The sequence below is a fragment of the Felis catus genome, chromosome C1 (genome assembly GCF_018350175.1).
Source record: "Felis catus isolate Fca126 chromosome C1, F.catus_Fca126_mat1.0, whole genome shotgun sequence".
Classification (NCBI taxonomy): Eukaryota; Metazoa; Chordata; class Mammalia; order Carnivora; family Felidae; genus Felis; species Felis catus.
The window spans coordinates 34,004,643-34,020,768 of NC_058375.1; the positions used below are offsets into that span (position 1 = coordinate 34,004,643).

Sequence of the window (16,126 nt, forward strand, 5' to 3'; positions counted from 1 at the left end):
CTGGGGGAGGTGAGAATGGAGTGGGAAAAGGGCCCAGCCTTGCACTAGGGCATTCCTGCAGAGTTCAGCTTCGTGCCTGACAGCGGCACAGGAGGTATGTAATACAGCCCTTCCAGTTCAGTCCTAAAGCCAGAATCTCTTACAGAGCTGGAAGGAGCTGTTTCACAAGAAGGTACAAGGTCAGGTAAAGTTGGCTAGGTAGGGCAGCAACAGACATCGTAAGAGAAAGAGAATAGGGTGACTGGAGCAATGAGTAAACAGGAGGATCCACAATGACAGAACGCCAGCCACAGGGCAAACCTGGAGAGGAAGCAGTCCTAGACAATGGTTGTCATGTCAGCGTGGATTAAGTAAGCCTCTGCCTTAAGCAGGGTGAACTCTGTGCTGCAGTAAGATCTCATGGTTTCACAGTTGCTTCTTTCTCCATCCTAGGCATAAACCTGGGATACAATGACCTAATCTCGTTCTCCAGGGGCCCCAAGAGTAGGAGAAAACAGTCCCCAGGCAAAACAGAGCAGCCAGAAACAGGAACACCATCAAAGTGGAGCAAGAGAGCCATCTTTTACGAATCCTACGTCTGAACAAGCCAGCAGGTCCTGTCCTCTTCTTCAAAGGGAATTCCATATATATCCCCTCCTGAGGGAATGAGTGTGTGAGCGGAGGGAGATACCATCCACTGAGGCGCTTACTGGGCTGTCCGAATCCTGAAGCTGGCGATGGTACGTAGGTGTGTGTACTCCAGAGGATCTGGGAGTGGGAGGGAGTTGCAAATGAGAACATGTGCTTCCAGAGTACAGAATATAGAGATGTGAGTGCCTTCGGAGTAAAGAATGTGTGCTTCAGGTCACCAGATGTAGGTGAGGTCCTGCATGTGTTCCCGTTGGGGCAGGAGGATATTTCCACTCTGGGAGGACAAGGAACCCATTTCAAATGTTGAAAATGAAGGTGGGATTACCTGGGACAACAAAGAAACTTTGGGTTGGTATCTCTCAACAGGAGGGAATCTTCTGGTGGAATTAAGGACAGCAGTCACCAAAAGATGATCCAGGGCTTGTGGAGAAGTACAACTTGAACTCCACTCAGCATGATAGTTAGCTCTGAGACTTCCAGCAGGAAGGGAAAAGGTAAGATCAGGAACACCCAAGTGGGCTGACAGAGCAATAAGGCAGTACTGTTGAAATGGAGGAAAGGTCCGGCATTGCCTTAGAGCTGGTAACAGGACTCCCCGCGCTATTGTGTGCTACGATTAGTGCGCTTTATGGGTACCATTTCTTGTCTTGATGGAACAGGAATGGATGTGACATCAGGGACCACTTTTCCAGTACTTTGCTGCCACAGCCTGGCAGAACTCTGCCCGGCACCAAACAAATGCCAGAGTACTGGTGTGCGACAGAAGAGAACAGAAAAAAGGCAGCTGGAAGGTATGAACAGGCTCTCCTCAAACCTCTCGGGACTTTTAGATCAAAGATAATCAGAGCTAAGAAAACGTTTGAGAGAGAACAAATTAGAATTGCCTTGCATCAACTTTGAAAGTCTTGGACATATAGTCTCTGACCTCACTATAGCTCTCTTAAAAATCGCTATTGGCTAACACTGACACAATGGCCATCAATTTAAATAATTTTATTCAGGGGCACCTGGGTTGCTTAGTTGGTTAAGTGGCCGACTTCAGCTCAGGTCATGATCTCAGTTCGTGGGTTCGAGCCCTGCATTGGGCTCTGTGCCGACAGCTCAGAGCCTGGAGCCTGCTTTGGATTCTGTGTCTCCCTCTCTCTCTGCCCCTCCCCTGCTCACATTCTGTCTCTCAAATATGAAGAACGTTAAAAAAGAAAATTTTAATAATTTTATTCAGAGAAACCCTTTGGTCTTCTGCTGACTCAACATCTGCCCCTGCCTGCAAAGGAGCCCCCTTAGGCTACAGACCTGACTCACTCCGCTCTTCAGCGTTATAAAAGCAGGCGAAGGTACTGGTGGCTGTTCCCACCCTCCAGCAGTCTGGCTCAGGTTTGATCACAGTTTCAGTGGACTGGAGGAAAGCCATCCTGGCTGGAGTCCAGGAATTAGGTACTATGATGAGGATAACTAACCCCTGATGAACCATGGTGTGAAGTGTAATTCCCCTCCCCCTCCCAAGTAAGAAAATCTTTCATGTGTATGGAGTGGGGTAAAGGACAGGGGACTTTGTAACTAGCTCCCAGGGAACAGCTGAACTGGCTTCTTAGAGGAGAGGAGGAGAGCAGGCCCAAGCTTCACCAGAGCTGCAGCTGGACCGTCAGACCCAGTTCAGAAGACTTGTTGCCTGCAGGTTGGAGAGATGGCCGGGATGGAAGCTGAGCAGGGAAGCCTACAGAGCCAGTGTGCCTCTAAGGATACATAAAGGTTGTGACAGTTTCCGGGAGCACAAAATCAGCACAGGCTTTCAAACAGAACAGAGCAGTCCATGACCTTGTGTCTAGCACCTCACCACTGACACGAAGCACTATCACATCACCCTAAGTTCTGGATCGAGGATTGAGGAGGGCAGTGGGGAGATGTGGCTGTAGAAGCTATTGGGGCGCCTCGGTGGCTCAGTCAGTTACGCATCCGACTCTCGGTTTTGGCTCAGGTCATGATCTCACAGTTTGTGGGTTTGAGCCCCGCATTGGGCTCCATGCTAACAGTGTGGAGCCTGCTTGGGATTCTCTCTCTCTCTGCCCCTCCCCTGCTTGCTCTTTTGTCTTTCTCTCTCTCAACATAAAAAAAAAAAAACAAAAAAAACCTATCATTTATTGAATACCCATTATTTCACACACTGTACTGTTTTACATTCATTTTCTCATTTTAATCCTCACAACAACCCTATGAGGTAGGTATCACCATTTATAAACAAGAAAACGGGTTCAGAAAAATTAGGTCACTTGCCCAAGGTCACACAGTCAGTCAGTGGTGAAGCTGGGATTTGTCTGGTGCTGAAAGCTCACGTTCTTTTTATTGTACACATCTAGTTCAGCTTTGGGCAAAAGGCGATTTCACTGCCCACCTCTGCAAAGAGCACCTGGGAGTGGGGATTGCCAGCCACACTCACCGCTGGTAGGGATGCATTGAAGCTGACTTGATGTTGGTTTTTATTCCACTTGGCATTTTTCCTAAAAGGAACACAAAGAAAGATACCTGAAGCACAGTAAGATTTTCATGATAAATCAGACAGGTGGTCTCTCAAGTTCCCTTCTGCCACCACTCTCATCTCAGAACCTCTGCAGCCCCGGGTAGCAACGATCAGAGGTGTGGTTCTTGACCAGCCCTCTCCCTGAAGGTGTCTGGGAGGGAGGGGCTCATAGGGAAGGGGTCAGAACACACCCCAGCGGTCTCCTGCTCAGCTACTCCCAGACAAAACAGCTAGACCCCATTTAATGTCACAGGTGGAAGAGTATGTTCTCTCTAATTGTAACTGTTCCTTTTCTTAGACAGCTTTGAAAGAAAATGCCTCTTCTAGCTACTCACGTCTGAATTCCCCCACACCGTTCTCGCAACTATTAACTGGAAGCAGAAAGACAAGACACAGAGAAGAGTACGTGTTGCCTATTTGTCAATCCTCAGTGCACCTACCAGATGGTCTCCACTGAAGTCTGATCATTGCTTTCTTTAAGAAACGACCCTGACGGCACACATGATACCCAGAGTAAATGGGACAGAAAGGTATTTGAGACAGAACTCTATAATGGGGATGGGAGGTGCAGTCTCTGCTGCTCCAAGTTCTTTTCTCTGGTGCCTGCTACAGAGTCGCAAATGAGATTTTTACTCCTGAAAAGTGTTTTCTGGGTCACAGTTCAAAAAGAAAAGGAGAAAATCTCCAGCTCTGAGATGGCGGGGGCCCATTCCATCCAGCTTATCCCTACTTCCCTGCTCAAGGTCATCCCCTGCCCACCTTACCTGTTTGACCTGCTTGGGCCATCTGCACCCCACTGAGCATTGGCTGTTGCTGGCTTGGAGCTCCTGCCATCTGCACTTGCTGTAATCCTGAGGCTCCTGCAAGGATTGTGCCGGCTCCCGGCTGGCCTGGCTGGCCAGGACCACTGCTGCCTGAAGGTCTCCAGTTAGACAGCCCCTTCCCAAAGGCCACAGCTGCTACTAAGGCATTGGTGTCTGCAGGGTTAAAGGTCTGCTTGTTCGGCCGAAGACCTGAAGAAAAAGGTTAAGCGAGGAGCCTGAGGTTCGCCTCTGACCCTGGACTGAATGTAGCAGCAGGAAGACCAATATGGGCACCAGGGCCTGAGCAGCGTCCACGCTCAATGGCAGCCCCAAGGAAGAGCCAAAAGACCCCCACAACTATCTCGGAGCTCTCCCTTCTCATTTACCCACACCCTCCACCTGCTCTAGGGCAAGCCCTAACTACAAAAAGCTAACAGAACATAGCATACCCTTTCCTAAGCAGTTCATTCTTACGTCCTCACCTCGCCACTACCCAAACCACCATTCCTATCCCAGTGATCTATCCTCCTTTTCCTTCTCCATTTTGCCACCAGTCCCTCCATACCTCCACTCTCTGATTCCCGCTCCTCTTTGCTGATTTTCTCCAGGAGGTTTGAGCACATTTTATTCAAGCTCTGGATCTGCTTCTGTAACAAACATACATTTGTGCAGAGATCAGGCCATTGACCAGAAATGATGACGGTGAAGTTTCTTCCTTGTGCTCCTCCAGGGGCAATTTATGGGTAAACCATGCATCCCTACCAGGCGCACACGGTAAATCCTAGCTTCTCACGATGGGGTTCGGGGCGCTAGGGGGCAGCAGGGCAGGGACTCAGTCCAACCTGAGCCACATCAGCACCAATGCGGGCAGCATCTGTTGTTAGTTGCTTCTCTTGCTCTTCAACCTCAGGATCAGGCTTGGTTCTCAGATGGTCAGGGACCACCTCATGGCTGAAAACGGGCACTCGTCCTTCAGTCTGCCGCTGTAACACACAGATTTTACTGATCCTCCTATGCAATTCACGAAGAGTTGATCTGGCCCGATATATAGTTCCTTCCATAGGCAAACAGTACATTTTCAGGGAAGACTCCACCTGACACTTCCAATACCTAGCTTCCTAGGACACTAGTCCGCTTACTCCATGCTTCATTTCTGTCTCTTCACACAGGTTTCTACCAGACCCAGGGGCAAGTTTCCCTTTGCTACATTTTAATAAAAGATTGAAATAGACAAAATCACAATAGAACATACCTCTTGCTCAAGATAGGTCTTGGAGAAGAAAGATCTTTGCCTTGGGGACATAAGCCTCAGGGTTATTTGATACTATTGGGGAGTGGCTCCTCAATTCTAGAGGGACAAAAAGCAAGGCCTCCAAAATGCAGCCTTTGCTTTCTATTGCCACAAACTACTCCTCATTCAGAACTTCTAAAGCAACCCAGCAACAATTATGCTCTAAGTTCTCATCTAAGAATTTAATTTCCCACACTGTACCCTTTTCCTCCTCTTACCATGAGATCCTCATCTCGGTCTGGGGACAACACCAGAGGGATGATAACCTGGTTACGGAACAGTGGTGTCTTTTCGTGCTTCAAGACCTTGTTCAAAGTATTCAACTGTCCAGAGAGCAAGGCAAAGCTGTCCAGAACAGAGGGCCTGGTGGTGATAAGGAAGCGTCAGAATGTCTCAGTCAAGTAGCCTTGAAGGGGTCCTTCAGACTAGGAACACCCAGGCTCACCCCAAAAAGACTCACTGCACTACAGCTGGACTGTGCAGGTACCAGACTGGCTCCCGGGGATTGTGGGGTTAGGAAAGAGGGACATACTTTCAGTTTCTAGCAGAGATGGAGAAATAAGGCAGTTTGTTACTTGAATGGGGTGAGATCCAGTGGCAAAATAAGAACCATGGCTATACTTATCACTAAAAACTCAGAAACTGGGTAAAATTCTCCTTTCCGGCCTGAAAATAGGATCCACACTTCCATAGTAGGTTGGACCTGAAAAGACTCAGCAGCAACTGTGGTAAGAGACCCAGGATGAACACTGCATTCTTACTATAGTGGGTGGATTACTGAGGGAGTACCTCCTCCCAGAGATGTCAAAGGGTGAGAATCAAAAGCTAGAAAGACCTTGGGTTGGGAAACTAGGCATTTCTCTACTTCCTTGCCACAGAGGCCCTAAGCCAAATTTCACTTGTTAAATGTTGGGAAACCCAGCTCTTACCAAACCAAAAGATGTTTGCAAAGTGATAAACTGTGATATCACTGGAGATACCCGGTCCACCAGGAGGCCTAGCCCCCCACCCATGGAGCCCTCCTTGGCTTACCCTGGCAACCCTTACCAGGTCAGCCGGTCATACTCGTTCTCCAACTTGTAAATGAAACTCCCCAGTGAGTTCTTCAGATCAGCCACTTGACTCAGCAGTGCATCTAATGATGCCTCAAGCTGCTTCTCCTCCCTCTGCACCAACAGGAACAGGTGGGTTACCCAGATAGGTGTATGACACATACAGAGGAAGGCTGAAGAGCCAGGATGACAGTCGAGAAACACAGGATCTCACTGGCACAGGAGAGCCAGGTTTTCTATCTTTGGTATTTGGGTTACAGACAGCATCAACCCTCAGACCTTTCAATCCATTCGCCTGACCTCAATTCCTCCTTTCTCTCATCGTCTCCTAATTCACGTCTGGCTTTTCTCCGTGTTAGATACACTCTATACTCTCTCACTGAGACATTTTCACCAGACCTAATGCCTGGGCTTTATAATCTTTTGTGAACCCCTGCAGCACGTGTACTCCAACTTCTCCTGTACTAGAACCTGCCTTGTGAGCGTGGCAGTCTTGCCAAAGACACAATCCCTAGGAAACCTGCCTACACATGAAGGTTTCCCTGAATACCAGGCTTGTACCACCACCGCCCCCCCCCCACCTCCCACTCTTCATTTGCCCTCAGCATTTGATGTTTGCAAGCTTCTTCTTGCTGAATTAATCGGCACCCATTTTTTTCTCAATGCCAATATTTCTGTATCTCTTTCACAAGCTCAGTCAACTGAACAACATTTACTGACAGCGGACCAGGTGCAAGAAAGTAAGTGGCAAGTGAAAAACAAAACAAAACAAAATGCATATGCTCCTGAGCACCAGAGAAACAATTTTAAATGCTGGGGTATCCGCAAAGCGTTTTCCTCCCATCTGGGGTCTCCAGTTTTGCTTCATTTCTCCATCCTTAATAACTAACCGGGTCAGGCTGGGAAGAAAGATGCAAAATTGTCTTGCAAACTCGCCAACGTGCAAGACAGGGCCCTGGATCCTGGGTTCCACCCACAGCCTCAGATTATAATTAGCTTAGCTTTTGGCCACCGCCCCCCGCCCAACAATTCCTTCACCTCTTGGGCTGCTCTCCAATTCCAGATCCCCTGTTACGTCTGCATCCAACAGAGTCCATCCAACGACCTAGGCCGGGGCCTGAGCCAACACGCCTCCTTCCTGAGCCATCTTCCTTGGATCGCATTTCAACTTTGCCAGTTTACAGCCTGACCCTTTCGCGCACCCCAGCAAGTCAGCGGGGCCTCTTTCCACACGACCCGGCAGTCCGGGCCCCACCCCCACCTCTCCAGTCGGTCGCGCCCCCCATCCCGCGGTCCCTTACTCGTCAGCTGCGGGCTCTAACCCCTCCTCTCAGCCCCAACTCCTCACCCTCCCCTCGGCCAGCCCACTATCGACCCCGCTACCCGAAACCAGCTAGCGGTCTACAATCCCAACCCCGCTCTCACCTGCATTGCGGCGTCAGTGTAGGCGGCAACGACTTCCCCTTCCGGTTTCCTAGTCCGAGAGCCTCGCTGAGAGGTCTTCGTCCCCCAATCAGGAAACTCAGAACTCGGTCCTCCCACTCACTTCCGGTTCCTGCGGGCCGCTTGTAGCCGGGTCAGGGGTCACGAGTGGAGCATCTTCTCTGGCCCGGGCCGGCGCGGGAGGGCTGTGTGATGGCCTCGGAGCGCCCGGAGCCGGAGGTGAGGGGCGGGCGGGTGCAACGCTGGGCACTGGGCCCCGAGCTCCGAGGAGGAGGATCCGGCGGCCTGGCACGGCGGTGGCCTCCTCCCCTTGTGGGGGAGGCCCTGCCCCGTAGGCCCGACCATTGAACCTCCTTCCCTCGGCCCGCAGTTTTGTCGGGGGGCTGGAGCAGAAACCCGTCGCTTTGTTTTGGTTACTGAAATTTCAGACACGTCGCTGACTCTGGGGCTTTCGTATTCTTTGATCTTAATAATGGTAATAACAAAATCTGTAGTTTGATTTTCTGCTGCAGTTTCCGTGGGCAGCACGGCAGTAGACATCGATGGTTTATGCATTTCTCCAAACATCGGAATGCCGTAGACAGCATGAATTAATTTAGTTCTGGCGCTCGTGCATTTGGGGAGCAGCTTTGGTTTCGCGAAAAAACATTTGACTCGGAGTGAAACCTCGTCCAGCATTGGCACTGCCATTTAGCTATCTGTGCAACTTTGGGCAAGTCTTGATTTCCAGGATCCTGTTTCTTTCTTCATAAAATACCTGTCTTATGGTGTGTTGTGAGGACTTGACGTGTTAAACCAGAAAATGCACAGGAGGCATCGATTGGGTGCCAAGGACCACGCGAGAACTCATACATACATTACGTTATTAAAACTTAGGCGAAGAATGTGGCAGTATCCGCTCTCATTCACAGATAAAGGAATTGAAAAGTGAGGGAGGTTAAGTACCTTACCCAAGTGCTCCTCAGCTGGGGAGTAGCAGAGTTGAAGTTAGAAGATCTGAGCGTAAAATCTCTCAGCTTTGGAAAAAACGGAACACTAGAACAGGTGCCCAGTGATGTAAGAGAATATATGAGTAGGTGGGAAGGGTCGAGGATGTGTAGAATGACATAAATAGAAGTCATTTATTGAATGAGTACTGCATGCCAGGCACCATTCTAGATGCTTTGCCAATATCAATTAATCCTCTTGTCCTAGACACTTTTATCATCTCCCATCTTTCAGTTGTGGAAATTGAAACACAGAGATCCTTGCAGCATAGTTACACAGCTAGTAAGTAAGGGAGCCAGGACTCCCAAAACAGGTGGCCTGGCCCCAGATCTTGTGTTGTTAACCATAGTGATTATAGTATAAATAATAAAATAGCCACAGGATGGTAAGTCTCCAGTTTGTTGGGATTTGGTGTTATGAAACCCAAGATTAAGTAGGAAACTCTAGCCTATTTTAAAGAATCAGACACGTTCACAAAGAAGCCATTTATCTGAAATGTCAATACTGAGAAAGACTATGAAAGAATTTGGAGTACTCCTCCATAAGAATTAAGATGAGAGGAAATGGGGGCACCTGGGTGGCTCCGTAGGTAACGGTTAAGCATTCAACTTAGCTCAGGTCATGATCTTTCAGTTCACGAGTTCAAGCCCCGCCTCCGGCTCTGTGCTGACGGCTCAGAGCCTGGAGCCTGCTTCAGATTCTGTGCCTCCCTCTCTCTGCCCCTCCCCTGCTCTCTCTGTCTCTCTGGTCTCTCTCTCTCTCTCTCTCAAAAATAAATAAACATTTACAAAACAACAGCAGCAAAGATGAGAGGAAATGGGATGTTGTAGCAAAATACGACATACCTTTCAGGCAGGTAGTGTAAAACAGCACTGTCCAATAGAAATCTAATACAAGCCATGTATGCAAATTTTCTAGTAGACACATTTAAAATGGTAATAAGAAACAGAGGAAATCAATTTTAATAATGTATTTTATTTATATATATTTCCAAGATACTATTTCAACAGGCAATAAGTATTAAAAACTATGAGCTATTTATCATTCTTTTTTGTACCAAATCTTTAAAATCCAGTGTGTGTTTTACACTTCTAGCACATCTCATTTTGGACTTTTGGACTCACAACATTTCTGGTTCTCAGTAGCCCCATTTGGTAGTGGCTACCATATTGATCAGTGCAGATCTATAGTAGCTTGGAGTCAAGACACATACCTGTGGGAGTCTCATTCAGCCAAAAGTTAAGCATGTGTTAAGTTCTTGATTTGCATTTCTGAAAATTTTATCTCAGAAAGTAAAGGGAGTGAAGTTTGCCCCTGGGCAGAAAAGTCACTGATTTTGAGAGGTTGTTACGATCCGAAGAGAGAAAATTGGGCATAGTCAGATTTAAGAAATCATTCATTCGTCAAATATTTAAAATATTTTATGAGTGCTGTATCAGGGTGGATACCGAGCAGTGTGAGGCAGACATGTCCTCTATTGTAATAGAGTAAACAAACATTGAATTATAATAAGGGCTGCAAAGGAAAACTACAGAATGAATGAGTGTTTAAAAGAGGTTCTTAACCGACTTTGTTAAGAAGTGTGTGGGGCGGGGGTGGTTTGGGATGCCTTCTCAGAGAAATGGCACTTCAGCCTGAAGACCAAGTAGAAGTTGGCCACGAGAAGAGTCAGAGTGCATCACAGGCAGAGGCAATAGTGAAAATCCTGACGTGAGAAGGAGCGTAGAGCCCTCAGAGAACAGAAGCAGCAGCTGCTAGTGTGGGTGCAATGTGACAATGAGAACAGCTAACACTTCCAGAGTGCTTACTAAGTATCACCTAATCCTTGTAAAATCTCCACAAAATAGGCACTATTATTTTCCTGATGGCACAGATGAGGAAACTAAGGCACAGTAACTTCACCAAGGCCTTGTATTAACAAGCAGCAACAGAACCAACGTTTGATCGCTCTAGGTCCTCTAAATTGGCAAGAGATGGGTAAGAGATGAGAAGAAGATTCAGGCTGAGTCCATGCTAGAGGTTCAGGACTTAGGTGGCATAAGTCCAGTGGTAAGGAGCCTTCAGACAGTTCAAGGGAGAAAATGTCTGCATTACTTCATGGGATTCTTTATTTTTAATTTTTTTTTTTTTTATTAGCATGAGCGCACGTGAGCGGGGAAGAGAGGCAGAGAGAGGCAGAGAGAATCCCACGACCCTGGAATCATGACCTGAGCCAGTGTCAAGAGTCGGATGGAACCGACTGAGCCATCCAGGCGCTTCTCATGGGATTCTGTTAGAAAACAGCATAATGGTTGGAAAAGGCTTCAAAAATTATTTATACCTTAACCACAAAGGGACAGGTGCAAAGAACAAACAAAAAACAAATTGAGATGGGCAACGTTTCCGTCATCCTGATATATATGGTATGCAGTACAGTGCCTAATAATGTATTATTCATCTTGTAAATGGTATGTAGGCCTCAATAAATGTTCCAGAGAATGATAGGCTTCCTCTACCATTGTTCTCATTCTCATGTTTAATTGCAACAACATCCTTATGAAGTAGGTATTCTTACCCACATGTTATCGATGAAGAAGCTGAGTCCTGGAAAAATTAAGTAACTTGTTCAAGCTCACATAGATAGCAAGTAGTAGAACCAGATTTCAATCCAGGTCTCTGACTCTGAAACCCTGCTTTCTCTTTGCCAGATTAGTCCCAAGAGTAATGCATTTCAGACTCAGGGAGATTACATATTAGGGCATCGAAGCTCCATGTGAGTGTGGATGCCGAGAGAATACAGCTAATTCAGGGTTTGTCAAAGCGGAAGAATCACTTGGGGAGCTTGTTAAATTTAGATTCCTGAGTCCTGTCAACTCGAATTCAGTTGGTTTGGCTGGGGCCCAGGAATCTGTATCTTAAAAAGCACCTCGCCACTCTCATGCACCTGGTCCTTGGATCACACTTTGAAAAATACTATTTTAGCTGCTTAAATTCTTATGTTTTCTAGTTCTGATCAATTACATCTTGAATGTGAGGCAAACTTCAAGATGATGGTTTGAACATGTTGCTGTTGACTTCGAAGGGTCATGTTTGAGGGAGAAATGTGAGAAAGATTAAGTTGGGCCAATGTTCCTGGTTTCAAGAGAGTGGATTCTGTAAGAACTGGTTGATGAACTAACTACGTAAGCTTCACTTGGCCTTGGACAGTCAGTCCATCATTCAAAATAACTTCCATTTGTTTGTTTTAGTTTGAGAGAGCATGTGTGAGCACAAGCAGAGGAGGGGCAGAGAGAGAGAGAGAGAGAGAGTGAGAGTGAGTTCCAAGCAGGCTCCACACTCAGCAGGAGCCTGACACAGTGGCCTGATCCCACAGTCCTGGGATCAGGACCTGAGTCAAAACCAAGCGTCAGTCGCTCAACCGACTGAGCCACCCAACACCCCTGTCATTCAAAATAACTTCTAAGACAAGGTGGAGAAATGGAAGCTGTACTGTAGTGAAATCAAGCTGTCTACTAACTAATAATCTAAAGAACGTTTACTAATAGCACAGCACCCATCTGTGTCTTCCATCCGCTTTATCCCCCCTTTTCCTCTTCACTTAGCAAACCCCACTCAACCTTCAGTGTCACTTTCTCCTAAGATCCTAGCTTGGGTCAGGTTACTTTGTTATATGCTGCCATAGAACCACTTTCTTTTCCTTTGGCACACTTACTCAGTTTGTAATCATATAGTTAGTAGAATGATTATTTGATTAATTTTTTCTCCATTACAGAGTAAATGTTATGACAGCAGAGAATGCCAGTTTTTGCTTTTCGTGGTATCCTTAGGACCTAGCCCGGTGCTAGCATGTATGTAGCTGGCCCTCCATAAATTTGTTGACCGACGGATGAATGCATACTCACCTTGTCTTTGTCCTCTTTGGACAGGAATGAGGACTTGATGGCATCCTGATGAAATTAGCAGGGAAATTAAGCTGGAAAGAGATCTGCTAAAAGACAAAACAGCACTCTAGGTTTCACAATAGAATAATAGACTGAATTTATCCAATATAACAGGACTAATTGAATAATTGGATGTGTCCCAAAAAGCCAGCTGCATGAGGACAGAACAGAGGATGTGTCTTAACAGCAACACAAGTGAAAAAGTTATGGAGGTTCCCTGCGCCAACAGTATGGTAAAGTCAGTCGGACTTAGGAGACTCTGAATCTGTGACCTCACCTGGGTATTGTGTTCCATCCTAGCCCCCACGTTTTGAGTTGAAAAACAGACCAGCCAGAGTTCATAGGCATATGATCTAAGATATAGTGGGGAAACTTGAAACAATGCTCTTTAAGATTTACCTGAAGAACTCAGGAGATGTTTATTACAGAGAAACAGAGACTCAGGGCTGCCATCAGATGTTTGATAGATTATCCTTTGGCAGAGGGTCAGACTTTCCTTTGGGTTTTATCCAGGGGTAAAGCCAGAAATGGGTTAGATGTTTTCAAGAGAACAGATCTCAAGAATGGGTCAAGATTATATCAAGAAGACAGATTCTGGCTTAGTGTGAGGAAATATCCAGCTATGCCAGGTAAATGGGGACGAGCAAAAAAGCTGAAGTGAATGGCTGTGCGGGACTCTTTCCAGACACAAAGCAGCAACTGATCAATGAATTGCTTGTTTTCACTTGTTACACTAACGCACGCATTTATACTTTCACACGCCATTGGGATACATGGTAGTGTTTTATGGAGGAGGAAAATAAAGTTCAAGACCAGAGGCTCAGCTATCAAATCACACTTTCTTTCAAAACAAATCGATTAGAACTCACACCCGCAGCCCTTCCCCAGATTCCAAGAACTGTAAAAAAGAGATAATATTTGAAAAGAAAATAATAGTGAAAACCTGGTAAAAACAACTTTGGTGGAAGCAGAAGAAAAACCCAGACATAAAATAGGTTCGTTTTTCTATAAAGTGGATGAGGAAGGATGGGATCTCTTGGACAACACAGAGCAGATGTTGCTAAAAGTGAAAAGTTGGGAATCAGTGATAAGAAATTCAGAACATAGCTCAAAACAGAAGAAACATAGCTTGTGAGAGCCATTTCCCTCACACATTTGGTCAACAAATATTTGAACACCTAGTACGTCTTGGCATTGTGCTGGTTGCTAGGGATACAGCAAAGGACAACATATAGACAAAAGCTTCTACCTCCTTAGAGCTTCTAGACTTGCAGGGGAAACAAAATTTACAAAGTACACAAATTCTTCATTATAAACTGGTGGGTGCCATGAAGAATTCTAAACTGCTTTGTGACTGTGTGACAGAAGTGAAACCTGTCATGCCTAACACAGTGCAGAAGATCATAGATTCATTCGTGAAGCCCAGAATCACCAACATTTTAGACCTCGAAGGTGGAGCGACCAAGTGTTCCCAATTGTTCTTATGGTGCTGACCCACAGATGTGTGTTCTCCTCTGTTTAACCCAGCTCAGTATGGGCCCAGATTCCTTCCTATGGTGTTTTCTTGCATAGCTGAAACAGGCTGGCATTTGGGGGAAAACAAGTCTTTACTAACTACCAAAGAAGAACCGGAGGAATATAGTACTGAGATTAGTGTTAAGATTATCTCACCTTGAGAAGAGTTGTAGAGAAAAAGAGTTGTACTGATTATTAGTTTTAAACATCAACTTTGCTTTGCTTAGAACATATGGCAAATTCACTTATTCAGCAAATTGTATGGAGCATCTGATGTGCCAGGCACTGCTGTAGGCTCTGAAGATAGAATGATAAACAAAGGACTGCTGAATGCAGGTATCCTTCCTATTCTGATAGTACTCCCGGCCCCAGCCCATCCTTTCCTAGATAAGAGCCTTGGCAGGGATCCAGCACCATCAGTTAGACAAGAGTGGGCATCAGTCTCACACCCACACCAGCTCAGCCAGTCCTGAGGGAGAGCTTGACTGGTTTAGGAGAGCATCCCATCCCGAGACCAAGGTCAAGCAGAGGGCAAGTGACTGCTGCACATTCCTTCTTGGCCGGTAGACCCTTTGCTGTTTCTAGCATCTTGGTGATAAGGGTGTACAATCTTAAGGGACCTTTTGAGGGGAATGGTGGTTAGAAATGATGGTAAATACCTGTATCTAATTTTTCTCACTAACTTGGAAATCATTCTGCAATTTACCGGTTTCCAGGGCTATCTTAATCGTCCTTGATACAGTTTTGTTCCTTCCTCCCCACTGCTTCCAATTAATCACTGATTGTTGTCTTATTCTAAAGGGTTCTTAAAATGGCAGCTAAGCTCACTTGTCTTGAAGGTTGCGTTAGCTGAGTGTGTGTGTGTGTGTGTGTGTGTGTGTGTGTGCGCGCGCGCGCGTGTGTGTGTGTGTGTATAACCAGACTTTGTCAATGAAAGGCAGTACTGGCTTTACATTCTGGCACAAGTGCTGTCTCATCGGAGACCAGTCTCAAACAGTTCACAGAATGGCTACTATGAGTAGCTCCGGTCTAGGCCACTGCCATCTCCCCTGGTTGTCAGGGGATCTTTCTGAATCACATGGTAGCCAGAGGGATTTTTTTTTTTTTTTTAATGCAGATAAAATATTATAGCTCTGTGAAAAAAAAAGTTCAGTAGCTTGCTCCAACTCTTGGGAAAAATCCTTGGCCAGCACCTACCTTAGCCTGGCGTACAGAAGCAGCATAATAGAGAATAGTGTGATTTTAGGTAGTATAGAGACGTAACACAAAATAATATTGAATCCTGTATCGATATTTCAGTTGTCTTTTTGTTTTTCTGATTATGGCGGAGCATCCTTTATGCTTGTAGAGACCCATCGTGTTCTTTCTCAGGGCCACTTCAAATCTTTTCTGTTCTTAAACCCCCAGTTTTATCCGCTTGTCACTCTTCAGTAGTTGGGCTTTGCAGCTCATGAGGCCTGGGTCTGACTTCTGACCCTGCACCTACTAATTGTGTTAAATCATTTCACTTTTTTGGACCTCCGTTTGTTTCTGTTAAGTGTTTTATGTGAAGCCTGATTGAGTGTACGAGTGTGAAGAGCCTTCTATTATGCCCGGTAATAACCTGGTGATAGTTCACTTTTATAATATTCTTTCTGAGCGCCAGGCATTGTGCTGAGCACTTCCTATACCTGATTTCGCTTAGCCCCCTTAACAACACTGTTAGATCGGTATTAGGATTATATCCATTTTACAAATGAGGGCACTGAGGCTTAAGGAGGTTAATGAAGTACCTTTTCCCCGATCTCACAGGCTAAAAAGAGGCCAAATTGGGATTCACACCAGGCCATCTGAAACTGAAGTTCTTGCACTTAGCGTCTCCAGGGGACTGTTGAATATATTACAGGTGCTCAAGAAATGGGAGTTTCCTGCCTGCTTCCACCTATGCCATTTCCCAGTACCTGTTTCTGTGTCTTTTTTTGTTTTTGTTT

At 46.1% G+C, this 16,126-nt stretch overlaps 2 protein-coding genes across 7 annotated transcripts in view; one reads left to right on the plus strand and one right to left on the minus strand.

Moving 5' to 3' along the window:
* Positions 1-2,794: 2,794 nt before the first annotated feature.
* MED8 (mediator complex subunit 8) lies at positions 2,795-7,843 on the minus strand. Of its 3 annotated transcripts, XM_045035672.1 has the most exons (8): positions 7,330-7,534; positions 6,287-6,405; positions 5,700-5,780; positions 5,458-5,602; positions 4,791-4,931; positions 4,514-4,595; positions 3,910-4,158; positions 2,795-3,125 (listed from the first exon to the last, which is right to left on the minus strand). In XM_045035672.1, the coding sequence occupies exons 4-8, from the start codon at positions 5,458-5,460 to the stop codon at positions 3,061-3,063; spliced, it is 540 nt and encodes a 179-aa protein (XP_044891607.1). In that variant the 5' UTR covers positions 5,461-5,602; positions 5,700-5,780; positions 6,287-6,405; positions 7,330-7,534; the 3' UTR covers positions 2,795-3,060. The 3 variants fall into 3 exon arrangements, with proteins under 3 accessions (XP_044891607.1, XP_003990025.3, XP_044891608.1); XM_003989976.5 differs by lacking the exons at positions 5,700-5,780; positions 7,330-7,534 and adding an exon at positions 7,717-7,843; XM_045035673.1 differs by lacking the exon at positions 5,700-5,780 and having other exon boundaries at positions 6,272-6,405.
* SZT2 (SZT2 subunit of KICSTOR complex) overlaps positions 7,822-16,126 on the plus strand; it is a 51,174-nt gene continuing 42,869 nt past the window's right edge. For 2 of the 4 annotated variants that reach the window (XM_019836838.3, XR_006584223.1), the window contains exon 1: positions 7,822-7,953. In XM_019836838.3, the coding sequence (XP_019692397.2) occupies positions 7,927-7,953 (27 nt within the window). In that variant the 5' untranslated portion in view covers positions 7,822-7,926. The remainder of the gene's footprint in view (positions 7,954-16,126) is intronic. The other 2 variants (XM_003989977.5, XM_045035657.1) reach the window with 1 other exon arrangement.